The 26,572-nt window shown below is 41.4% G+C and overlaps 1 protein-coding gene across 1 annotated transcript; it reads right to left on the bottom strand.

Moving 5' to 3' along the window:
* Positions 1 to 9,546: 9,546 nt before the first annotated feature.
* Positions 9,547 to 26,572, bottom strand: mpc2b (mitochondrial pyruvate carrier 2b). The gene is made up of 5 exons (XM_055644661.1): positions 26,265 to 26,572; positions 21,583 to 21,623; positions 18,757 to 18,841; positions 16,247 to 16,358; positions 9,547 to 9,733 (listed from the first exon to the last, which is right to left on the bottom strand). Exons 1-5 carry the CDS (start codon positions 26,362 to 26,364, stop codon positions 9,697 to 9,699), a joined length of 375 nt encoding a protein of 124 aa, XP_055500636.1. The 5' UTR covers positions 26,365 to 26,572; the 3' UTR covers positions 9,547 to 9,696.

The raw sequence follows: 26,572 nt of genomic DNA, 5'->3' as shown, positions 1-26,572 counted from the left end.
CTGTACAACTGCAGTAGAACCTCCCTGCTCCTACACTCAAATCCTTTTGCTATGAAAGCTAACATACCATTCGCTTTCTTCACTGCCTACTGCACCTGCATACCTACTTTCAATGACTGGTGTACCATGACACCCAGGTCTCGTTGCATCTTCCCTTTTCCTAATCGGCCACCATTTAGAGAATAGTCTACTTTCCTGTTTCTGCACCAAAGTGGATAACCTCACATTTATCCACATTACACTGCATCTGCCATGCATTTGCCCACTCACCCAGCCTATCCAAACCTTGCAGCCTCCTAGCATCCTCCTCATAAATAGCTGGGGTCCCAGCACAGAGCCTTGCAGTACCCCACTAGTCACTGCCTGCCATTCTGAAAAGGACCCGTTTACTCCTACTCTTTGCTTCCTGTTTGCCAGCCAGTTCTCTATCCACAGCAATACTGAACCCCCAATACCGTGTGCTTTAAGTTTGTATACTAATCTCTTAACGTACAAACTCCGTACAGATAGCACCCGTCGTCATCATTGAACCCGGGACATCTGACCCATCGTGCTGCCACTCTTAGTTTATTTCAGTTCATTTAGATACAGCATGGAAACAGATCCTTCGGGACGCCGAGTCCACGCCGACCAACGATCACCTGTTCACACGGGTTCTGTGTTATCTCACTTTCTCATCCATACGACACAAAGTGCTGGAGTAACTCAGCGAGTCAGGCAGCATCTCTGGAGTCTATCTCTATTTTGTGTCTATCTCTGGAGAACATGGATTGGTGACGTTTCCAGTAAGGGAGGGAGAAGGAAGCTAGAAATGGGAGATGCCCTGTAGTTCTACATTCCTACAATTCTCATCCACTCTCTACACACTCGGGACAATTTACAGAAGCCAATTAATTTACAAACCCTGCACGTCTTTGGGATGTTGGAGGAAACTGGAGCACCCGGAGAAAACCCTTCCCGGTCACATGGAAAACGTACAAATTCCATACAGACAGCACCCGACGTCAGTATCGAACCCAGGTCTCGTGATATGAGGCAGTGCGTCTTTCAGCAGCACCGCTGTGGCGCCCAAGTGGCACATTAATTGATGTAAAGTAAAATACTTTATTTAGATCCAGTTCTTTGAAAGGCCAGGTCTATGATTAAGAGGGCAAGGAAAAGCAAAAAAGATAATTGACAGATATTATGTTGAAGCATTAATTTCACACATTTTTGGATCAGTTGAAAGCAAATAGTTGAATGAATAGTTTGTGGGAAACATATTGTGCAACGGCCAATTTTGCAATGCCAGGCGAATATTTCAATCTCTTTAAAATAACAGCTGTTGTGTGTTAGATGGTGCCATGAATCACTTTAAAACTGTTATATCACGGCAAGTCCGAACTTTGAAAATATATATTATAGTGACATCTACAGGAGAAACATTTACAACAGCAGCTCAGAATGGGTCTTCAATGAAAATAAATGCATTCTCCACAGCAAATATATTGCCTTACAGCGCCAGAGACCCAGGTTTGATCCTGACTACGGGTACTGTCTGTTATGGAGTTTGTACGTTCTCGGCACAGCACAGGTACAGCACAGGAAAGAACCGTTCAGTCTGCAATATCTGTGCCGAACATGATGCTAAGATAAACTAATCTTCTCTGCCTGCACATGATCCATATTCCTCCATTCTCTGCATGCCCATGTGCCTATGTAAAAGCCTCTTATATGTCAGTATCATATCTTCCTCCAACACCAACCCAGCAGTGTGTTCTAGGCTCCACCATTCTCTTTTTAAAATATATTTGCCCCACACAATTTCTTTCCCCTTCTCACCTTAAAGCTGTGGTCACTAGTCTTTGACATTTTCACCGTACGAAAAATAGGTTCTGACTGTAGGAAATGCAAGGAACTGCAGATGCTGATTTATACAAAAAGCACCCATAAGGTGCTGGAGTAATTCATTGGGAACGGCAGCATCTCTGGAGAGAAGGAATGGGTGACGTTTTGGTTCGACACCCTACTTCAGAGCTGAGTGCTGGATTAACTTAGCGGGCTGGTGTTGGGTCTGAAGTAGGGTCCGGACCAGAAAGGTCACCTATCCATACCCTCTCGAGATGCTGCCTGACCCGCTGAGCAGGTGGCACTTCAACCCAACAAGCCCATACTGACCATTGATCATCCATTGACACTAGTTCCATGTTATCCTGGTTTCTCATCCACTTCCTACACACTCAGGGCAATTTTGTAGAGGCCAATTAACCTATGAACCTGCATGTCTTTGGGGTGTGGGAGGAAACAGGAGAAAGCACAGTGTCATAGGGAGAACGTGCACACTCCACATGGACAGCGCCTGAGGACAGGATTGAACCCGGGTCTCTGGCGCTATGAGGTAGCAGCTCAACCAGCTGCGCCACTGAATGTGCTCTCATTTAAACATATCTCCTACTAATGTAATCCTGGCAGGACTAAAAATATATTTGTGTATATATATATATTGTAGATTGACTATTGCATATTAGCCAATCAGAATGCTTAGTAGTAATTACCCCGCCTAGTGCATGCTTTATAGTGTCAGAACTCGTTTATTATATTCAGTTGATGCAGCAGACTGAACAAACAATGTACTGCATATCTGGCACTGGAATGTCTATTAAAGATGCTTACACCTTATTAGATAGATAGATTACTAGATAGATAGATAGATAGATAGATAGATAGATAGATAGATAGATAGATAGATAGATAGATAGATAGATAGATAGATAGATAGATAGATAGATAGATAGATAGATAGATAGATAGATAGATAGATAGATAGATAGATAGATAGATAGATTTTAGACGGCTATGGGCCAAATGCAGGCAAATGTGACTACCCCAAAATGCAAACTTGGTCAGTTTGGACAAGCTGGGCCGAAGGGCCTATTTCCATGCTGCGTAGCTTTATGACCCTATCTTGTCAGAACTGCAGCAATATCCAGGGATGGCTGTTGCTGTAGAACACTACAATGGACAGTGAGCTGTTCTGACGTACGACAGCAAATTGGCAGAAGGATGTGAGTTCTTTAAAAAGAAATAGTTTTACTTTATTTACTCCACGACTAGAAGCAAAAGCAACAGAAATACTGGCAGCTGACTGACACTAACATCTGCCAATGACATGCCTAGTGAAAGAATCTCACACATGCCCTGTGAGTCAAAACAAGGAGAGACGTGGAGCTCCAAGGCCAGGCTTTCATCTGCAAAGCAGTGGCAGCCACTCTTAAAGCTGGATCAATTGGGATTTGAAGTAAAGTCAGAGTAAGTAAGACAGCATAAATTTGTAAGCAGAGGACCCTATTGAGAAGTAAAATGAATACAGTAATACGATACTTGTTAGCTCAAACGGACTTCATAGGCAGCCTTGGGGATTTGTAACAATTGTATGAATCATTTTGGCCGACACAATGGTACAGCCTGTGGAGCCGCTACCTCACAGTGCCAGGGACCCAAGTTCGATCCTGACCTTGGGTGCTGTCTGTGTGTGGAGTTTGTAGATTCTCCCTGTGACCATGTGAGTTTCCTCTGGGTGCTCCAGTTTCCTCCCACATTCTTTATGGTGAGGGGGGGAAGAGTTAATAGGAGCCTGAGGGGTAACATTTGTTACACAAAGGATGGTGGGTGTGTGGAATGAGCTGCCAGAGGAGGTAGTTGCTATCACAACATTTAAGAAACATTTAGAGAGGTATATGGATAGGAAAGGTTTAGAGGAACATGGGCCAAACACAGGTGAGTGGGACTAGTGTAGATGGGACATGTTGGTCGGCGTGGGAAAGTTGGGCCGATGGGCCTGTTTCTACGCTTTATAACTCTATCCCTATGACCTGCGGGTTTGTAGGCTAATTGGCCCTAGAGTGTAGGGAGTAGATGAGAATGTGGTGTATCATAGAACTAGTGTGAACGGGTGATTGATGGTGATGTGGACTCGGTGGGCTGAAGAGCCCGTATCCAAGCTATATCTTTCAATCAAACAATATAATCCACGTGGAAAGGATGGCTAATAATATCCTTGTGCTGGAAGATCGTGTTGAAAATGAACGCATTTAATGCTTCCGTGTGCGAATGAAAGGAAGCAATATTATGGTGCAATTGGCTTCAAAATGTGATAAATACTCACTAGTTTAGTAATTCTGTAAAAATTAAAGATAACTCATTGACCAGAGTTTGGAAGAATTCTTTAACACACAGCCGTTTGAGATGGCAGAGTAATAGTTTGGCAATATGCAGTCAAAGGTTGACAGCAAACACAATTACTTTGTGGTACCCAGGTATCTATCGAGGTATTAATAACGTCAGAGAATTATTGGATCATGCACGCAGAGATGGGTTTCTGTGCAGTGTGAGAAACATAAGGATCTATCCAAAGCATTTGATGTGTGGGATTGCAAATCCCTGGCAGCTATAAATGCCAGGGAATTCCGTCCTGTGTCGGCCTCAAATGCAATTGTGGCCTACAATGAAAGGACTAATCCTTGGTTGAGAAACAAAGGTGGCATTGTTTGTCTGCTGGTAATAAGGGTCAATTGTATGAATTTACTGGCAGTCATAGTGAAGAAAAGACACCATGAACCGAGCTGATGTAAAACACATTTCAGGGACATGACTTGAGAATTAAGGGACAGAAGTTTAGGGGTAACATGAGGGGGAACTTCTTTACTCAGAGAGTGGTGGCTGTGTGGAATGAGCTTCCAGTGAAGGTGGTGGAGGCAGGTTCATTTTTATCATTTAAAAATAAATTGGATAGTTATATGGACGGGAAAGGAATGGAGGGTTATGGTCTGAGCGCAGGTATATGGGACTAGGGGAGAATACGTGTTCGGCACGGACTAGAAGTAGGTATGTTGCAAAGCCTACCTGAAGATCGCTGAAAATCTGTCCCAGCCCGTGTGCGCGATTTTGGCGCCGTTTAGAGGAGGGCGGGTTTAAAACGCAATTTTCCCTAGGCTGTTCAAATTGAGGTTTTTCAGCCTAGTTAATTATTAACGAAAAATAGCTATTTTTAGTTTTAAAGGCTTTCTTTACTTGTTATAGTAGGTTAAAAATTAACCTCTAAACCCTCGACCGCCGACAACGGGTCGGATCTCATACAGGGGAAAACGGAAGGTAGGCTGTTTATTTTTACGTTAAAAAGGCTTCTTAAGATCCCTTTATACAAAGTTTAATATTGCGAGTAGCTAATTTGGGCCCCATTATATGCTGCAGTATTTTTCTGGGCATTTGAGGCACAAATCTACCGCAATGTGAACGTTCTAAACAAGCGCGTTCACAGGATCCCACTAGAAAGCTGATTTAAATGGACTTTAATTTACAGCAATTGAACACTAAATTCCTTCCATTTGGCCTATAAATTAACGTAAATGAGATTTAAAAATCATGTTTTATTGTGAATTATTTGTGAATCTTATTTGGACACTTAGACTATTTAAAAATGTAAATCATTTATTAAGAAATGGATAGATGTTTAGATCTAGTAATTGAAGTTTGAAATTAGCTACAATTGGGAACTAACTAATTATATGCTTTAATTTCAGGTCATCCAAGTAAGATTATTTTATATTTGTTTCAGAATGCTTCAATCTATAATAACTGAAACTTTCATTCAGTTCTCTTAATTTTTAAGAAAGTTATGGGCTTTTGACTGTCCCCGATCACAGCTTTTTTGTTATGTCCATAGAAAATCAATAGGGAACAAGATGCTAATTTCCGAGTATGAAAATGGCCATAACCTTTTTAAATACTTGAGATATGAAAGTGAATTAGGTGTCAAATTAAACTTCTTTTTATGCTTTATCTGATGGGATAAATTGCAGACTTGATTTTTTAAATCTCAAAATGTTGTAACATTGCTACTAGATGGGTTGAGATGGCCTGTTTCCGTGCTATAATTGTTATATAGTTATATTTGATAGATGTAAGTACAGATTGAGTATGACCTCACTATAATATGATGAAAACCTTGCAGCAGGCATCTAATGTTTCAATTTCTAGCATAGATGCATAATGATACTATGGATGATTGGCAAGAAGTGTATACCATTTCCTTTGAGTACTTCTCCCAAAAAATAGCAAAACATGTACAAATTAGCCTTCTGTTCTTCTTACAGATGCTAAATTGGTGATCCTGATCTTTAAAGCAGCAAGTCTAAAGAGCACAGTTGCTGGGATCAAAATGATCATTTTTATTATTTCAAGGTTAGATTTAAACTTTAGATTTTTGAGAGGCAGCATGGAAATAGGTCATTCAGCCCACCGAGTCTGCACTGATCAGCGATTACTCCGAAAACTACATACTGGAGACAATTTACAAGTTTACCAAAGCCAATTAACCTACAAACCTGTACGTCTTTGGAATGTGGGGGGAAACCGGAGAAAACCCATGCGGTCACAGGGAGACCATCCAAACTCCGTATAGACAGCACCAGTAGTCAGGACTGAACCTGGTCTCTGGTGCTAAAAGGCAACTCTATCGCTGCGCCACTGTCGATTTAGTTTGTTGATGAAGCAAACTGTAATAGAGGTAGTGAAAGCACAATTTTCACATAAATTACAGAGGGACGGTCATGGAGGTTGCTCAGGTGATAAGTCAGAAAAATAAGTTTCTAACACAAAATTGGCTGGCATGGATTTGGTATCAGAATTAAAGCCATTGCAACCACTTTGTAACTACAGGATTGAATTATGCACTAACCAATGTTGTTTAAAGCTGGGGCATTGATTAGGCACACCAAATGTTATAGTATGGTCTTAACAAGGTCCTACACAGTAGGCCAGTCTAGAAGGCTACATCACACAAGATCCAAGGCGGACTAGCCAAATGGATCCAAAACTGGCTTGGTGGAAGGAGTCAGATGTTCTTTTATCAGATTGCAGGTCTATGAACTGTGGTATCTGTGCTGGGTCCACTGTTGTTTATCATCTACATTAACGCTTAGGATGACAATGTAGTTAAATGGGTTAGTATATGGTGGTTGACACTAATTTTGGTGGTATAGTGGACAGTGAGGAAGGCTATCTAAGGTTAGAACAGGATCTGGATCAACTAGGGAAGTGAGCCAGGGAGTGGCAGATGGAATTTAACTCACACTAGTGTGGTATGTGCCAGATGCAGGTAAGTGGGACTAGCACTAGCTGTTATAAATTGGCATTGGTTCATTATTACCTTGTGTCCAGAGATACAATGAAAAACTTTTGTTTTGCGTGCTATCCAGGCAGATAGGGCAGCACAATGGCGTATCGGTAGAGTTGCTGCTTTAAGGGGCTGTCCCACTGCGGCGACCTAGTTCACACGAGTTTGCCCTCAACTCATACTCGCAGCATGGTGGACACGAGGTCCTAGGTCTTTGTAAATCTCCTTCATGCTCGAGAGTAGTCCACGCGTACTCGAGGCCTCAGCTAGGGCGCGGTGTATTTTTCAACATGCTGAAAAATGCCCGAGAGTAAAAAAAAGGTCGCCATGGAAAAATTTGATAATTTTTACTCGTGGGTTTAGTCGAGGTAGGTCTTGGTAGGTCATAATGCTATTTGTAGGTAGTCAAAGTCAATCGGTTAATCTAAGGTAGTCGAAGGTAAAGCTCGTTGAGAAAAAAAGGCAAGTAAACCGACCAGTAATGTTAAATGCCCGCTAAAAGTGATACTCCTTCCCCCCCACCCCCCCCCCCCTTTCCGCGTTCCTTAAAGGACTTACCGAACTGTGCCAGCCGTCTTTTACCTTCTTGTTCATCGCAAGTGTGAATTTCGGACAGCGCTGCCCTGCTTTCCCTGGCCCCCGCCTTTGCGATCTGTTTTAGTGTGTGTGTGTGCGTGTGTGCAGACGGTCGATCTGGCTCGCGGTTTCATCGCTGACGGTCGATCCAGCTCGAGGTTTTTCAGGCGAGTGCCCTCGAGCTTGAAGGTCGAAGACAGTCGCTGAAAAGTCGCGTCAGTGGGACAGGCCCTTTAGGGCGCCAGAGTCCCGGGTTCCTTCCTGACTAGTGGTGCTGTCTGCATGTTCTCCCTGAGACCGCATGGGTTTTCTCTGGGTGCTCCACCTTCCTCCCACATTCCAAAGTTGTGCGGGTTTGTAGTTTAATTGGCTTCTGTAAATTGTCCCTAGTGTGTAGGATTGAACTAATGTACGGGTGATTGTTTGTTGGTCGGCGTGGACTCAGTTGGGCCGAAAGGTCTGTTTCCAGGCTGTATCTCTAAATTAAATTAGCTCCCAGTGCAATAATTAATATCTCCGGTCACATTTTTGTCCAACCTGCAACTCTATGCTTCCAACATCTGCCATTGCTGACTCTAGCCTGTGACATTGCAGGCACTTTTCACCCACCTGGTTGCTAAATCTCTGAAAATTCTTATGTAAAGCTTGCCATTGCTAGCCACCTTTAAAAGCAAACTCTTTAAAATTGTTTTGACAATGGAAGGCACAAGTGGTTAATCTTTGCAATGTGATAAAGGTATTTTAGTGGTCAACTTATCTCTCAAAATGTTACCTGTGGTATGTTGGAACCTTGAGTTGAATCAGTTCTAGTCATCTAAATAGTTGCATGAGCATGTAAATAACAGCAGAACAAAATAAAACCCCAACATACACTCACAATTATGCAGCCAAGTAATAATCCAACTCAATTTACAAATATGCAGTTGACACCGCCATCGTCAAATAATGGTGAGACAGAGTACAGGAAGGAGATTGAAAACCTCGCAATCTGGTGTCAAGACATCTTTTCTCTCAATGTCAGTAAAACAAAGGAGATTGTGATCGACTTTAGGAAGCAAAGCAGTTCAGATACCTTGACAGAGCCGAAGTAGAGATGGTTGAAAGCTTCAAGTTGTTAGGAGTAAATATCACCATCAACAAAGTAAGCACATCAACGCCCTTCTACTTCCTTAGATGGCTTGGAAGTTTGGCATGTTCGCAGCAATTCTCCCCGACTTCTACAGATGGGCCATAGAAAGCATTTTATCGGGATGCATCGCTGCATGGTTTGGGAAAGCTCCTTCTAAGATCGCAAGAAATTGCAGATAATTGTGGAAGCAGCCCAGACCATCACACAAACCAACCTCCCTTCCATTGACTCCATCTGCACATCATGCTGCTTCAAAAAGGCCAACAACATAATCAAGGATGATTGTCGTGCTGGGCACTGCCTCTACTCCCCGCTGCCATCAGGCAAGAGGTACAGAAGTGTGAAAACGCACACCTCCAGATTCAGAGGCAGTTTCTTCCGAGCTGTTATCAAGCAACCGAACCATCCAATCACCAATTATAGAGCGGCCCTAAGTTACCATCTACTCTATTGAAGACCTTCGCACTATCTTTAATCGGACTTTACTCGACTTTTTCTTGCATTAAACGTTATTCCCTTTATCGTGGATCTGTACACTGTGGATGGCTTGAGTGTAATCATGTACAGTATGGTCTTTCTGCTGACTGCAAAGTACTCAACAAAAGCTTTTCACTGTACCTTGATACACATGACAATAAAATAAAATAAACATTTTAAAACTGAAATTTAATTAGCAAGAAACTGCAGCTAATATGAGATCATTTATTGGGAGATGAAGGACATAATTACAATCTCCACTATAAAACCATTAGAGGCAAGTTATTAACGTATCTGTAACAGCACATTTACAAATATATTAGAGACAAGTTGTCTTGGATGATGTGGGGTGCCATTGTTTTCATTCCTGTGCCTTGGATTTTAAATCATAATGGTACCTGGGGAGATAAAATGAGATAATAAGCAAATGTCCAAACAAAATGATATACAGGAGATCACACTAGCTTGATCGAGTATAGCTGATCAAAATCATACTGTTTATAAAAAGTCTACGTCTAGGTGCAGCTAACTTGTTAGCTTGTTCTAAAAAGACAGTCAGTCATTTCATGTGTAGGAAGGAACTGCAGATGCTGGTTTACACTGCAGATAAACACAAAATGTGTCCATCTTCGAGGTAAACCAGATCTGCAGTTCCTTCCTATACATTTTGTCTGCTCCACTGCAAAAACTCAAGGAATGCCTACCTTGAAGTTCTCCTACTCACTCCGACGGGCATTCTGCGACACCCTCTCTCACTGCTTCACCTCTGTGCCTCCCGTATCCCTCTCCCGACTCAGTCTGAAGAAGGATTTTGACCCAAAACGGCACCTGTTCCTTTTCTCCAGAGAAGCTGCTTGACCCGCTGAGTTACTCCAGCACTTTGCGTCTCTCTCCAGTCATTTAATTGTTGTACAAGGAAAAGAAAGCTATAGTGCCCTCAATAATGTTTGGGACAAAGACCCATCATTTATTTATTTGCCTCTGTATTCCACAATTTGAGATTTGTAATAGAAAAAAAATAATGAGAGCTCTTAGCACCTAGTCTTTCCTCCAGTCTTTCCATAACCTTTGAAAACTTTTATTGCTGTTTTTTCAACATGAGGACCAAAGTTGTGCCAATGAAAGTCAAATAAGCCATTATGAGACTGAGAAACAAGAATAAAACTGTTAGAGACATCAGCCAAACCTTAGGCTTACCAAAATCAACTGTTTGGAAAATCATTAAGAAGAAAGAGAGCACTGGTGATCTTAGTAATCGCAAAGGGACTGGCAGGCCAAGGAAGACCTCCACAGCTGATGACAGAAGAATTTTCTCTATAATAAAGAAAAATCCCCAAAACACGTCCAATAGATCAGAAACACTCTTCAGGAGTCAGGTGTGGATTTGTCAATAACCACAGTCCGCAGAAGACTCATGATCAGAAATACAAAGGCAAGATGCAAGCCACTGGTTAGCCGCAAAAATAGGATGGCCAGGTTAGTTTGTCAAGAAGTACTGAAAGAACAACCACATTTCTGAAAAAAGGTCTTGTGGTCAGATGAGACGAAGATTAACTTATATCAGAGTGATGACAAGAGCAAAGTATGGAGAGAACGAACTATACAAGATCCTCAGCATACCACATCATCTGTGAAACACGGTGGTGGCGGTGTTATGCACTAGGTACGCCGCATGATGGCAGCCTTTGCCTACAGTCTGTCTGTTTTTCCATCTTTTGTTATTTTTAGTCTGTTTAAAAAGTATGTTTTGGAGTTTTTTTTAGTATTTTTATGTGGGGGAGGTGGGTAAGTTAAGGGGGAAACCGTTTCCCAGTCACTTCCTGGCGAGGATGCGACTATTCTCCAAGTCGCGTTCTCGCCACCCCCCACCAGGGATTGCCGTTTGAAGCTCCGGAGTGTTGGGCTTGCTGCTTCAACATCGGGGAGCTGTGGTTTGCGGAGTTCCCAGCCGTGGGCGGTGCTAACTTCAACATCGCGGAGTCCTGGGATGCCTTTGCTGAGAGCCGCCAGTGTTAATCTCCACCCAACTCAGCCTATGGACTTCGGGAGCTGCGGTCTCCGGTAAGAAGTGGCCGATTTGGAAGTCCAAGCCGCTGAGAGTGTTCTTCCGTTCCGACGTCGGAGTTCCATCATTCAGGCAAGAGGGCCTGAAATTCGGGCCGCTCGTAGCAGCGACTGCAGTGGGCTCGGGAGGCCCCGACCACGGGTGAACAATAAAGAGGAAGGATGACTGAACTTTGGTGCCCACTTTGTCCCAAACATTATTGAGGGCACTTTAGTTTTCTTTTCCTTGTACAACAATTAAATGACTGGAGTGAGACACAAAGTGCTGGAGTAACTTTGATTCCACTGTGTGGGGATGTTTATGTTAAAGTCTATCATGTGCTGTGTTCTTTTTTTATTTGTATGGCTGTATGGTGACCACAAATTTCACTGTACCAATTGGTGCATGTGACAATAAATGTCTCTTGAATTTTGAAGGTACTGTCTCACTTATCTTCATTGATGATACAACTGCTGATGGTAGTAGCATAATGAATTCTGAAGTGCATAGACACATCCTATCTGCTCAAGTTCAAACAAATGCCTCAAAACTCATTGGCTGGCGGTTCATTCAACAGCAAAACAATGATCCCAAACATACTGCTAAAGCAACAAAGGAGTTTTTCAAAGCTAAAAAATGGTCATTTCTTGAGTGGCCAAGTCAATCACCCAATCTGAACCCAATTTATATGTTGAAGAGAAAACTGAAGGGGACTAGCCCCCAAAACAAGCATATGCTAAAGATGGCTGCAATACAGGCCTGGCAGTGCATCACCAGATAAAACACCCAGCAACTGGTGATGTCCATGAATCACAGACTTCAATCAGTCATTGCATGCAAAGGATATGCAACAAAATACTAAACATGACTACCTTCATTTACATGACATTACTGTGTCCCAAACATTATGGTGCCCTGAAATGGGGGGACTATGTATAAACACTGCTGTAATTTCTTCATGGTGAAACAAAAATGTATAAAAATGGCCTTTATTAAAATCTGACAATGTGCACTTAAACCACATTTGATTTTTTTCTATTACAAATCTCAAATTGTGGAGTAAAGAGGCAAATAAATAATGATGGGTCTTTGTCGCAAACATTATGGAGGGCACTGTACATGCATCCTACTAAAGAGATGCATTAGGTTTAATAATGCATTTCATTCACAGCGTGGAAACAGGCTTTTCGGCCCACAAAGTCCATGCTAACCATTGATCACCTGTACACTCGTTCCATGTTATCCCACTTTCACATTCGACACACTAAGGGCAAGTTAGTGAAGGGCCAATTAACCTTCAAACCTGCCCCTCTTTGGAATGTGAGAGGAAACCAGAGCACTCAGAGGGAACCCATGTGGTTACAGGGAGAAGGTGCAAACTCCACACAGATAGCACCTGTAGTCAGGATCAAACCTGGGTCTCTGGTGCTGTGAGGCCAATATACAGCATTATATTCATTATAGGTCTTTGAGGATATTCAGGACAGAGAATATCCTGTCCTGAATATACTCAGCAATCATGCCTCCAAAGCTCTCTTAGGGACAGAATTCCAAAGGTTCACAACACTCCAGATAAAGGAAAATGTCTAATTTCCAGATAGTATTCAGTGACTGTTCTGACATGTCAGGGTCAATTAAACACAGTCGGAGATAAAGAAGCTTTATGTATCTTTGGTTAGGCTGCATTTTGGAGTATTGTGTGCAGTTCCGGTAGTCCCATTACAAGGAGGATGTGGAGGCTTTGGAGAAGGCGCAGACGTGGTTTACCAGAAAAATGCCTAGATTGGGGGGTATTAGCTAAATGGAGGTGTTGGACAGACGTGGAGCGCCGGAGGTTGCAGGGAAACCTGGTTGAAATATATAAAATTATGAGAGGTATTATAGAAAGGGTACAGTCAGAACCTGTGGGAAGTTTTTTGGCACGTTTTTTTATAGAGGGTGGTGAGTGCCTGGAACGTGTTGCCAGGGGTGGTGGTAGTGGCAGATTCAATAGTGACATTTAAGAGACATTTGGATAAGCACATGGATATGCAGGGAATGGAGGGATATGGATTATGTACAGGCAGATAAGAGTTGGTCTTGGCATCACGTTTGGAACATACACGTGTGATGAAGGACCTGTTCTGGTGATGTACTGTTCTTTGTTCTGTTAACTTGGTGAGACCAGGGATGCAGAGAAATTGTAACAAGAAGGATAGCTTCAGACTTTCAAAGTATTAGCAACAGTTCTGGGGAGGGAAAATCTGTTCTAAGCTGTACATAAACATAGCTGGAACCAAATCAAATGAATTTGGCAGGAGGAAGTGGGGAAATAAGAGCCAGTAACATGGGACTGAGAAAGTGTCTGGACAACAAAGAGACAAAAGCAACAGGAAATGCAGGAAGGGAACATGACTGAACGTTTCAGAGTTTTGCAAACATAAGAGAACAGAAATAGGAGGGACCACAATTATGTCAATGCAGGCACCGTTGCAAACAATATCTTTATAAGTGCAAATTACCACATCGGATTACTCTACAGTGGTTGTTATAGAAACTAGGATTCAACATGGATATCTTAAATAAAAACTGAAAATGGTGGAAATACTCAGCAGGTCTGGCTGCACCTGTGGGAAGAGAAACAGACAAGTGTCCAGGTTAAGTCTGAAGAAGGGTCCTGACCCAAAAGGTCGCCCATCCTTTCTCTCCAGTTATGTTGCCTGACCTGCTGAGTTACTCCAGCACTTCATGACTATCTTCAGGTTAAAGTCCCTTTAGGAAAAATGGGAAGGAGCCAAAAATATGTTTAAGCTGCAAGAAGGGTGGTGGAGAGGATTACGTTGCAAACTAATTCCCAGATAACCTTGTTTACAGGAGACACAAGAGCCTGGAATTCTGAGCAAAAGGTACGTGCTGGAGAAACTCTGTGGACAAAAAAATGGACAGACGAAGTTTCGGGTCAGGGCCCTTTTTCTTAAGAAGCCACAGTCTTGCGTGTCAGTGACAAATTCTATCAACTTGTTACCGACAATAGTCCCTGGCAAATGAATGAATCCGAACCAGATGGCACCCAATCTTGGAGTCGCTCTGGAGCCAGAGATGAGCTTCAGAGTATTTCCATCTCTGGAACACTACTTGGACTCCATTTTGCCTTTGCTCATCTACAGCTGAAATGTATTGTCCCTGTAGCTGAAACGCATTACCTTCCGCACTTGGTTATTGCAACACATTCCTGGCTGGTTTTCCTTTAGTTTAGTTTAGTTTAGTTTCGATAGTTTATTGTCACGATTACCGATGTACAGTGAAAAGGTTTTTGTTTTGTGCTATCCAGTCAGCGGAAAGAATATACGATTACAATTGAGCCATCCAGAGTGTACAGATACAGGATAATGGGAATAATGTTTTGTGCAAGATAAACTCCAGTAAATTCCAGTTAAAGATAGTCCAAGGGTCTCCTAAGAATACTCTCTTCAAAGTTGAGGTCAACTAAAACTCTTCTGCCTGACTTCTGAGTCCCTTCACCAGTCACCTTATATTCAACCACAATGACACTTAGTTACATAATGCCTTGATTTCTAAGAACATTACAAAAAAAATATTTGAGAACAATAGTAGCAAACAACTCTATCCATACTTTAACTCATTTTAATAAATACTTTGTCTGAGAGTACAGACAAAAAAAAACATTGACCAGTGAGAAACAAGGTTCTACTGAGAATGAGGAACTTAAATTGTAATAGGAAAATTCACAGTATTAAAAGCAGATGAAACCTCTGGATCCTGAAACCTGAGACCCAGGCACAATGCACTTTCTAAATAAAAAACAAACTTGGGTATTGAGATATTGGGTAGAGAGAACTTCTCTGGAGAACATGGATAGGACATGATCCACAGCCCTCCATTCCCTGCATATCCATTTGCCTGTCTAAAAGCCTCTGAAACGACACTATCGTATTGGCAAGGAATGATGAAAGGAAAGCTACCGTGAAACATTCACTGTCCACACCGCTTTAGAGGTTGATAGCATCTGAAGGTCATCACTATTTCAGTCTTTATTTCAGCTTTCCAATATTTGCAGTATTTTGGTTTGATAGAAATGGGGAAACATCGGGAGGAGATTCTACATAGCTAAAGACTGTGGTACTATTGATGGGTTAAAGGAAGTCAAAGGATTGGAACACTTCAGAAGGGATAAAGAGCTGAAAGAGAATGTAGTCAGGTGAAGCAGTGCAGTGGAGGGTCCAATGTACAAGCACAAGAAATGTGTTTCCAGAATGACCAGACTAACAGTCAATGTAATGCAAGATAGGGTTTAGCAGAGGGCAGAATAGAGGAAGTGGTTTTAGTGAAGATGGAACAGGATGTCACCTAAATCAGGGAAGTTGAGAGTAAATGGGCAATAGTGCTGAGAGCTTAAGGTAAGAGCAGAAACAGACAACACTGGACACGAAAATAAAAAGATTAATAAGGAACAAACAAAGTGCTGGAAGAACTCAGCGGGTCAGGCAACATATGTGGAGGGAATGGACAGATGACGTTTCAGGTCTGACGTTTTGGACTGCAGACATTTCCCACCCCAATACGGCCTCTCCATTTCCTCCATAGATGCTGCCTGACCCGCTGAGATCCTCTAGCACTTTGTTCTTTTGCTATTGCCTTCCAGCATCTGCAGTCTCTTGTGTCTCCAAATTAATAAGTAAAATAGATTTATTAAATGTGTAGATATATAATTTTGAAAATCGCTATTCTAATTTGTACCACAGGTAAGGTACTTGTAAGTTTCAGTTTATGACTTTGTATGTGAAAATTATCTTCGATTTGGAGCCTGGCATTTATAGTGACTAAACAACATAGTTAGTGTACAAATGTTACTATGGCAAATACTTACTTGGCAATACGGATCAGCTGTGTACCACCTGCACAGCCCAAAAAGAAGTTTACAGCAAACAAACTCCAGGTCTTGGGAATAATCACCAGAGAGTATCTGGACCAAATCAAGCCTGTTGAAAATATAGATGTAGTTTTCATTCAGTTTGCATCAAAATATCTCCTATCTCCCAAAGGCAAGAATCCAGACTCTCATCCTTTCTCTATATCCCTACGACACATAAAATATTGAGCTTGGGTTAACTGCTCTCCAAATACACTAAACCCAAGAGTCCCTCCCTCATCCTTCAAGCCCAAATCCTTGGACTTAAACAGCTTGCACGTTGAAGTCTGCTAGAGAAAATTCTAACGAGTAGATCGAAAATATATTAGATACTAGCCTAAGTGGGACCCATTGGATCCCAGCTTCACACGTGAGGGCTGGTCCCCCAACGCAATATTCCACCTCTCCACCAATTCCAATATTGCTGGCCAGTAGGAGGGGGGGGGGCATTCTGGAGCACTAGCATGGTATTGTGGGCCGAAGGGACTTGTTTCCAGAGGGCTAGTATTGACATTGTGGGCCGAATGGATTCTTGGGCTGGCAGTTCGGTCACTGAGACCACTCACACACTCACAAACACACACTCCCACTCATACACACACACACACTCACAAACACACACAGTCACAAACACACACACTCACATACACACACACTCACATACACACACACACTCACACATACACTCACAAACACATACGCACACACTCACTGACTCACACACCACATATATGGCAGTAAACTTTCTTGAATACTCACACGGCCACTCCACTTTGGGGCTTCTGCAGTTAGCGGCACTTCCGCAATCAGCATGAGCTCTGCACTTACACAATCAGCGCAACCTGTCCATTAAGTGGAAGTCACGAAATGAGCGGGACTTTTGAACCAAACACAGTCGGACCTAATAAACCATTTATTCCTTCAAAACACAGTCGCACCTAATAAAGCATTGCAATTTCAAGCACAGGCAGGGCAGCAGGTCAAACAACTCATGGCATTGTCATTAAGGGCTAACAAATCATTTATTGCAAGAACATTGCAGACTCACAATTCAATTGATTCACAGCTTAGAATGAGAGTCGTGGCCTCTCCCTCGCGATCTTGCAGAGTGAATGAGTCACGTCCAGGCATCCAGGGTTTTATAGTCCTGCCCCCCGCCCCCACCCCCCTGGACAGGCGAGAGGCTTTCAAGGTTTTTTAAACACTCATAACTTTTTTATTTTTCATCGATGGGAAAAATACTCTGGGACTGTGAGTAAGATGGCCAAAAATCATAGCAATATATGGTAGCGTTTTTTCTAAATTCAATACACAGCGCAGACAGGAAGTGGTCAAGATGAGACTTTTAATTATATAGATTAGTAGGGAAACTGCATAAGTGGGGTGAGGGTGTGATGAAGAGATTACTGATAACAATAATAGGTCATCTCTATTCATAACTTGTGGTTTGCAGATACAATTTCCAGTGTAATACTCTGCAGTCTCCCTGGACCTTTATGGTCCTGATGTTCAATGTGATTATTCTTGTAACACAGCATTCGATCATATGTTCCTTGAAATGTAGGGGAAATGATAGGTGATTTAATTGGAGCTTCAGAGAGAGCTTTAAAAATGAACTGCAGAGGTGTTATTTGTCCTGTGGAAAGACTATCATTTTTTACAAATAATTTTGGAATGTTTTAAAAGGTTTCTGAATGTAAAAAAGTCTACAGTTCTCACAAATGGAATGTGAATAGGGCATTTGCAAAATCAATCCAAAGATTGATGGCAATTTTATGATCAACAACAAAATAATGTATTTATATTGACCAGCAGAACAATGTGTTTTGAAGTACCTTCATGTTTATCAATGCCGAGGAATCACCCGCTTCAGATTTATTTCATTCCGTTGCATTACTAAGAATGCTACTTCTAATGCAAAATGTGTGTGTGTGTGTGTGTGTGTGTGTGTGTGGGGGGGAAGAAAAAAAGTCCCAAGGGTCTAATTAAATTTGGGTCATTATGTGGCAAAGAAAGCAAATCAAAATCTCATCAAAAGAATGAAATCGTAGATGGAATAAATTTTAAACTAAATACATATTTTTAGGTTGAGAAGGGGAAGATATAACTGGAAACTGAGGGGTAATTTATTCACAGAGAGGCATATGAACGCGCTGCCAGAAGAGGTAGCTGAGGAAATCTGAAGAAGAGTCTCGACCCGAAACGTCATCTATCCATGTTCTCTAGAGATGGTGCCTAACTTGCAGAGTAACACCAACACTTTTGTGTCCTGTAGTTGAGGAAGGTATCATAACTTAAAAGACACTTGGACAGGTACATGGAAAGGAAAGGTTTTGAGGGATATGGGTCAAGTGTGGGCAGGTGGGACTAGCATTGATGGGGCATCTTGGTTAGCATGGGCAAGTTGGGCTGAATGGCCTGTTTCTGAGCAGTATGATGCTGTGACATTAAAAAAGACCTTACAATACCTGTAGCACAGAGCACTCCTGATTGAGCTGTACTAAGTTTCTCCGGTGGTCGAGCCAAATCAGCTAATCCTGCAATGACTAAAGTCTGTATAGAGAGGAGAGAAATAAAAAAATCACACTTCTTTAACAATTTTTTTTAATTAATCAATAATATTTAATTTTTTAAATTGTAATCTTTCCAAGTGTTAGGAAAATGATTTTGCCAGCATCAAAGACTTTTTCAGTCACCTCGTATTCTGGGCTATTCACATGACAACATTACACCATACAAGCATCTGCTGCTGCATGGGCCTTGCTACTGGGGACCAGGATATTAAAATGGAAGAACTACAGAAATCAGGTCTCTAGTTGGTATATCATCCAGTGGCAAATTGGGCACTTACAGCTGGCAGCAAGTTCCAGCCCAGTATTTTTTTTAAAGACTATTATTCTGCTTGATAATTTATTTAAAAATAAGTCCATTTTTGTTTTAGACTATACCTTAGCAGGGAAGAAGAAGAACTACATGGGTTGATCTGGTAAGATGTGTATTTCACCGAGCCTCACATATAAACTGACGTCCATCCACTTCTCTATATTTGACCAATAAATCCATTGTTAATACTCTTAACTGATTGGCTTATCTTTCTTTGGGGACTCTTCCATTAAAATTTCTACTTTCAAAATAATTTCATAACATCTAAAAGTTGTAACTAATCTGGGCCAACTAAACGTCATTAAGCAATATAAAGTGCATGACAAGCATTGGCACTATCATTTTTATTACAAGGATTTAAGATGACTGAATGTCTACCTTACAATAGCTTAATGTTACTATTAATTATAGCATCCTAGTTTCTGCAATAGGATGGAACCAGGGCATCAATCGAGTTTAATTAGAATAGATTAAAAAATCCAAATCATTGTATAAATTCTGTAGTATTGTGGTCACCGAATTATAATTAAGCTTTGCCATGACCGTTGATACATCATCATAGCCTATTGGCTGAATATAATGGAAATCTGTCATATGGGTCAGTTTGACATCGCAACAGCATAAAGTTTTAGAGTATGTTAATAAAAACATGGTCCATTAGCAAAACACTACTACTATTACTACAATGACAACATTTAAAAGACATTTGGGTGGGTATGAGGGATATGGGCCAAATTTGTCATTGTGTAGACCAGTGATTCCCAAAGTTTTGATACCCGTGTACCCCTTCGTAAATGTTCGTAAGCATCTTGTACCCCTCGTAATAAACAATCTTATTTCATTGTAAAAGGTAATACTAACCTATTCCCCACTATTTTAACTAAAGCATCTCACTCGTGATATTATCAAATAATTGAGCACTTTTATTGATATCTACTTAACCATCTTAACTAAAACATTTACCCACGACCATATGAAGTGCAAACCATTCGGTCAAGTGAGGCTGAACGATATTTACGAGTTGTAGTCAGTGTTGGAGTGATAATATTGTAAGTGCCGGAGCTGTCAAACAGGGGCGTCATTTCAGGTTTTGCATGTGGGGGGGGGGTTGGGGAAGGCAAGCTAGTCTCCCGAGAGGGTCAAACAAGATTATAGCCTATTACTACATCCCAGTGTATAACTGGCACAATAAAATATATAATTATTTAATAATATAACAAAATATTGCACGGTTGCACTCACTAATTATCATGAAATATAACTATCAAGCAAGTAACGAAAAATACGTTTTTTTGCAGATGTGCCAGCCCGACACCAACTCGCCCTGACTCTCCCGCAGCTCTGGGCCTTCGCACATACACTCACACACACACACACACACCCACTCACTCACTCACTCGCACACCACAGGCCTCCACCAGTGACTCCGCCGACCTTCGCCTCTCCACTGGCCACCAGTGGGCCAGAGAAGTCACCTCACCAGAGTTCCAGGCTCAGCACCAGGCCCACAACCTCCACGATGCAGACAGCAAATGGTCTGACTCTGCTGGGTCCTATTGCTCTTCCCCCCCTCCCCTCCACAGGGAACTCCAGTAGTGATGGGTCTTCCACTTTCCCCTCTTTCAACTAGGTTAAAAGAGAGTTATAATTCCCTCTTTTGGCTTATCTTTACAGAGGTGCCGAAGTGGCGCTCCGGTGAGTTCAGGCAGTACCCCTGAGTTGTCGTGCGGGAGTCTGCAAACTACCCAAATACAGCAGCTATCCCAACCTTAGTAGGAGAATTCATACGAAATATATAATTTATTGGCAAATATGTATGTATAAAATAATTTGTAACCACAGTAATTTTTTCTAATAATGAATCTATGTTTCAGTAGTACATAGCTGAAAATTGCCGCGTACCCCCTGAAGACCTTTCGCGTACCCTACGCGTACCCCACTTTGGGAAACATTGGTGTAGACCAAACGCAGGCAGCTGACACTTGTGTAGATGGGGCATCTTGGTTGGCATGGACAGGTTCGGCTGAAGTGCCTGTTTCTGTGCTGTATGACTCCATTTGGAGTACATATTTGGAATGGAATGGAATACTTTATTGTCACATGTGACAAGGCACAGTTAATTTTTTTGCCTGCATACACAAGGTATACAAATAGCGGCCACCTACGGCACTGACAAAGTTACAAAGTACGGCAGCTCCTCCTTTGTTCTCCCCCCTCAACCCCCTCCCTCCCCATTGTTCTTCCCCCTTCCTCACGACGGTCCGGCACAGGGCATTTATTTTATCATATCAGGATGTTCTGAATCAATGTGTCAGAACAACCATGCAAAAGGTGTGCTGTTCAGAATCGGTTAGTCTAGAGGGAATTATACTTGTGCCAAATCTCCAAACTGGTTGTAACTTGATACTCACGCATTTCATGATTGGTGACCAGAAAAAAATAGTACGAGGACCTGGAAACAAAAGATCAACAAAATTAAGTAGTAATGGTTTTATATTTCCAGGATGAAATTTAATCTAAGTGTTTATTTCTGTAAGGCGATTGTGCACGATAACTGTGGAACATCGCAAACTGCAAGAGGGTTTGTGAAGGGTCAAAACAAGGCAGGTTTTCTGAATATTCCTTGGGATGTTGGGAGGAAACCCACACAACCCTCACCATTTCCAGAATTATTCCAATAGGTTTCACCCTTGTATGTACTGTGGCCAAATCTTCACTGGGGCAAACAGACGACTGATAACATATTACAAAATGATTTCAGGAGAAAGTATAAAAATTACCACTGAAAAAAAAATCAAGTTCTCTTATGATAACAGACAGCAAAACCCTTTGCTCTTGAACTTTATACAACACACTTTTGCTGGCCAAAAAATAATTTGCTTTGATTCCCCCACCAGGCAGCCAGCAGAGCTAGGAATAGTCGCCTGAAACTTACAATGCAGCAACAGTAGGGATTTTACCAGCCAGATTTTTACAGCACTAACAGAGAGCATGCTCAACAAACCAAACGAAATAAGCCTTCCAAAAAATCAGTATAATAAACTTGCTGTAAAGTGAATTTCATTTGTATCCACTACTTCCTTTGGCTTGCACTATTCTGGTCTGGTTTACTTTGTAATTTATTGTATTTTTATTTGTTGTATTTAATGTGGCTGTAAAGCTACAGCAAGTAAGAATTTCATTGTCACTCGTGACTCTCTCAGCTCTCTTAACCAGTAATTTCATCAGAAATTAAAGCCTACATATCTGTTTTCTATATATATGCAGGTTACAGTCACACCAACATTAGAAATGTGAACATGTGATAATAATAATAATGATGAGGTATGAAAAAATTAAAATGTTTTAATTCATTTCTGTTTGTAAATACCCCAAGATTTTCATTTTCGGATTTTGAACGCATGGAATTTTAAGTAGCATTGGTTTGTGGTACAAATAGATAAAAATAATTATACATATATTACATATCAAGAGAATTGTGAAGAGAATTTATAAAACAATTGCCAGTAAATTAATATAGCTTATCATATTGGAAAGCCATCCACAAATAATTAAATGAAAGTATATTGGAAATAATCTGTTTGTCTGACAGAAATAATTCACACATTGTTGTTTTGAAAAAAGTGGAAATACAGGAAAACCCAAAAAACATTCAAAAATGTCATGATCTGAAAGAACAAGTATGGAGATACATAGCAGTGGGATGTAATAGGCTTGAAGTAGTGTGTGATTAGGGCTCGGGCTCAGGTAAGTTTCAGGGGAATACAGTGTGGGAACCAGTACACTGGTAATTTTCAGGGGAATACAGTGTGGGAATCAATGCACCAGTGAGTTTCAAGGGAATACAATGTGGGAATCAGTGCACTGGTGAGTTTCAAGGGAATACAATGTGGGAATCAGTGCACCAGTGAGTTTCAGGGGAATGTGGAAATCAGTGCACCAGTGAGTTTCAGGGGAATCAGTGTGGGAATCAGTGCACCAGTGAGTTTCAGGGGAATACAGTGTGGAAATCAGTACACTGGTGAGTTTCAAGGGAATACAATGTGGGAACCACACTGGTGAGTTTCAATGCTGTACAGCGTGGGAATCAGTGCACCGGTGAGTTTTAGTGCAATGGGACAACACAGGCACCAGTGAGTTTTAAAGGAGCACAGGAAACATCACCCAGTGAATCAGATGCTAAAATCAGTGTTTTAATGTACAATACTCTCTTGTCTGTTTACCTCAAATCACTTATATAACTTTTAAATGGCTATGGCTCAAGCCCTGTGGTTTCAGGGATCCACTATCTGTGTGGATTTTGCACATCCTTTGTGTGACAGCGTGGGGTTCTCCAAAATGCTCAGGTCTTCTTCTTCCTCCAAGCGTGTGCTGGTAGTTTATTTAGCTACTGTAAATTGCCCCTTAGTGTAGGGAGGTGGGAAAGGATCAAAGAGGATGATGAACGTGTAAGATAATAAGTTGTGGTACAGGAAGTAAGGGGGGCTCAGAATAATGGGCCTCATTCTATGTCAACATAAGAGAGATATTTGTTACACTACTGATTACTGCATGAAAATAACCTGCTTATTCTTACTTTTTGATTTTCCATTCAAAATTACACATTGACTAAGTCTCAACATATAACGTGAAGGATCTGTTTCCATGTTCCTTATAAATCCAGCATTTTCTCTGCTACTGATGTCAAGTTAACAGACCCATATTTCCCTATCCTTTCATCTCCCTCTTAAATGTAACCTGATTATTTATTTCTTTCAAGTTACACGGCCATTTTAATATACAAGGAATCCTTGAAGGTCAAAACATTACTTCAATAGTAATCTGCTTTAAAAGTGCTGGAGTAACTCAACAGCTCAGGCAACATCTCTGGAGGACATGGGGAGGCAATGTTTCGGGTCTGAACCCTTCTTCAGTTACTACAGCACTTTGTGTCTTTTTTTGGAGACAGGCGCCTGCACTTCATTGTTTCTAGCAAGTACCGGGCTTTGTCTTATTTGTCCCAGTGTTATTTCTTTAATTATTATTATTTTTTTAATTCTGTAGAAATGTGTTCTGTTCTCTCCAGACTCCTGATTTCCCATTACTTTTAATTTCTTTTCTGGGTGGCTTTTCTTTGCCTTTCAAAGGGCAGGTTCAAAGTATTAGTTTAGAGTTTCCCAAGTAGCTTCACATAAACAATGGCTATGCTTGTTGACTATTCAATGACACAAAGTTACTTTATTAAGGAGAGGGACTGGGTAAATCGGCAAGCAAAAGAAACACATCCAATTGAAAGACTGATAATTAATTGTCATTGTTCAATTAATGAGTATTTAGATACATTAACTCAGAAATAGCATCACAAAAAGCTTCAAAGATACCTTGATAACCTGCAGCAATGGCCAAGTCAATGATGATTTCTGATAAATTCAGGAAAATCACTATGTGCTATTCTCCAAAAGAAACAAGCACAAGGAACAGGAATCGAGGTTTGAGCTGCTGTCAAAACCAGCAGAGAGTAGATGTTTCTGAGCATACTTTCCAAAGGAATATGACTTGAACATCGATAACATAACAGCCAGGGTATCAGCCACGTGGGCTAACTACGAGCCCTCTGAAGAAAGAAGCACAAAGCAACTCCATGACTTTCCTCAGATAGTTAAAAACCTTACATCTAGTCCTGGAATACAGATTGATGCACTGCAAGTCCACCACAAACTGAAAGGCAACAAAAACGATCGACAGCTAAGCAGTAAACATCAATGCATTTCCACCCATGCTTTATCTACCCAACCTGTAAACAGATGGATTCCAAACCATGCAACTGGACGGCAAAAATAAAAAGAAAGCGAGAAAGCAAGGGACCAAGACAATGACACTTACAAGGTGAGGAAGAGAGCAAGCAAAAATGTTACTAATTTGGGCAGAGGCCCAATAGGTGTTTTAGAAAGATTTTGCTTTGGCCTATTGGATTTGTACTAATATTTGACAGGAAAGTTGCTGGGTTCTATATTTTTTGTTGAAATACAAGTAGGTTAAAACAGAATCACTAGTGTGTAGCATCATGGTATCGTAAAAATACTTCCCATACTTTCTTAAAGATGCCTGCTGAACCGAGGAAGCCATGTAGCCCATTGTCCATATGCTGGAATGTTGCTCATTTGTCAAATTGTTCACTTTAGACTTGGAAATGCACAAATATGGCAATAAATTTCCCACCACTTGCTTTACTGGCCAAATACAGTGCCTTCCATAATGTTTGGGACAAGGACCCATCATTTATTTATTTACTTCTGTACTCAACAATGGTTTGTAATAGAAAAAAAATCATGTAATTTCTACATGGTGAAACCAAAATGTATAAAAATGGTCTTTAATAAAATCTGACAATATGCACTTGTGACCACACGTGATTGTTCTATTACAAAGCTCAAATTGTGGAGTACAGAGACAACAAAATAAATGATGGGTCTTTGTCCCAAACATTATGTATGTCCAGGCCAAACGCAATATAAAAACATTTACAGATTCGTGGCGATTTCAATTCAGCTCAAATAATATGTAATCCACATCTTTTCATTCTTGGCAAGGACCTATATTTTTTATTTGTCAAAGACAAAGCTTAAAATCAATATTCTATAAAGAATCCCGAACACAGACTTGACAAGATTACACAATTAACCAATCCGTGAATTGGGAACTGTCTTAACTCTATAATATTGGGGATATTTTTTTGCTAAACTTAGCATTTAAAAACATTCTTTAAATTGATTTTTTTTTTCAAAGCAAGGCAAGGTCAACGTGCACTTTACAACCAATAATTAAAGTAAACAATAAAATGTGGTCGGTTTTCTTTTCCGCATCGTTACTGAGCCTCAGGTAGCATCCTGAAATGTGAAAGCAGCAGCCGTGAAACCGGTCTGGTCACATGCGGTTGAGCATCCAAGATGTTGATGTCGGGGTTGCTGCAACGTTTGGTTCAAGAGGGAACAAGGCGCGGCAAGCATTTAGTGACGGCGGAACCATCCTCCTCCGCCGGCACTGGGGCGCACTTTTCCACCGGGCATTTCTGAAGCAACTGCACGTATAAAACCCACCGCCAATGTCAACCTACCTGCCGGGTGATCGTAGAACGGCCTCATCCTGGGGGGCAGCATTAATCCGATCTTGTCCATCACCCGGTGGTAATTGGCTCTGAGGCCCGTCACTGCCATCTTTCACGCGGTTAATCAGCCGGTCGATAAATATCTGATCAACACCGCGCAGGATGGCGAGAGTTGGGAGAGTTATGGCCCGCTAGACGCGTCCCTATGATCTTTGGACGCGTCCTACAAGTTTGTCCTCCAAGTCCCTGAGCAAACAGTTGACGTCCAAGTGACAGCGCGGCGCAGGGCAGGCGGGCGGGCGACGACAGCTCCTGTC

Source organism: Leucoraja erinacea, chromosome 13 (genome assembly GCF_028641065.1).
Source record: "Leucoraja erinacea ecotype New England chromosome 13, Leri_hhj_1, whole genome shotgun sequence".
In the NCBI taxonomy this organism is placed as follows: Eukaryota; Metazoa; Chordata; class Chondrichthyes; order Rajiformes; family Rajidae; genus Leucoraja; species Leucoraja erinaceus.
Note: the sequence above shows the minus strand (reverse complement) of the source record. Positions and strands in the feature narration are given on the sequence as shown.

What these genes read in the sequence shown, in the direction of transcription:
- mpc2b (XM_055644661.1), bottom strand. Translation starts at nt 26,364, where the DNA reads ATGGCAGTGACGGGCCTCAGAGCCAATTACCACCGGGTGATGGACAAG. An exon ending in GGTCACCAATCATGAAATGC is followed by an intron (nt 18,842 to 21,582) that starts GTGAGTATCAAG and finishes CTCTCTATACAG; the next exon opens with ACTTTAGTCATTGCAGGATT. An exon ending in AGGAGTGCTCTGTGCTACAG is followed by an intron (nt 16,359 to 18,756) that starts GTATTGTAAGGT and finishes TATTTTCAACAG; the next exon opens with GCTTGATTTGGTCCAGATAC.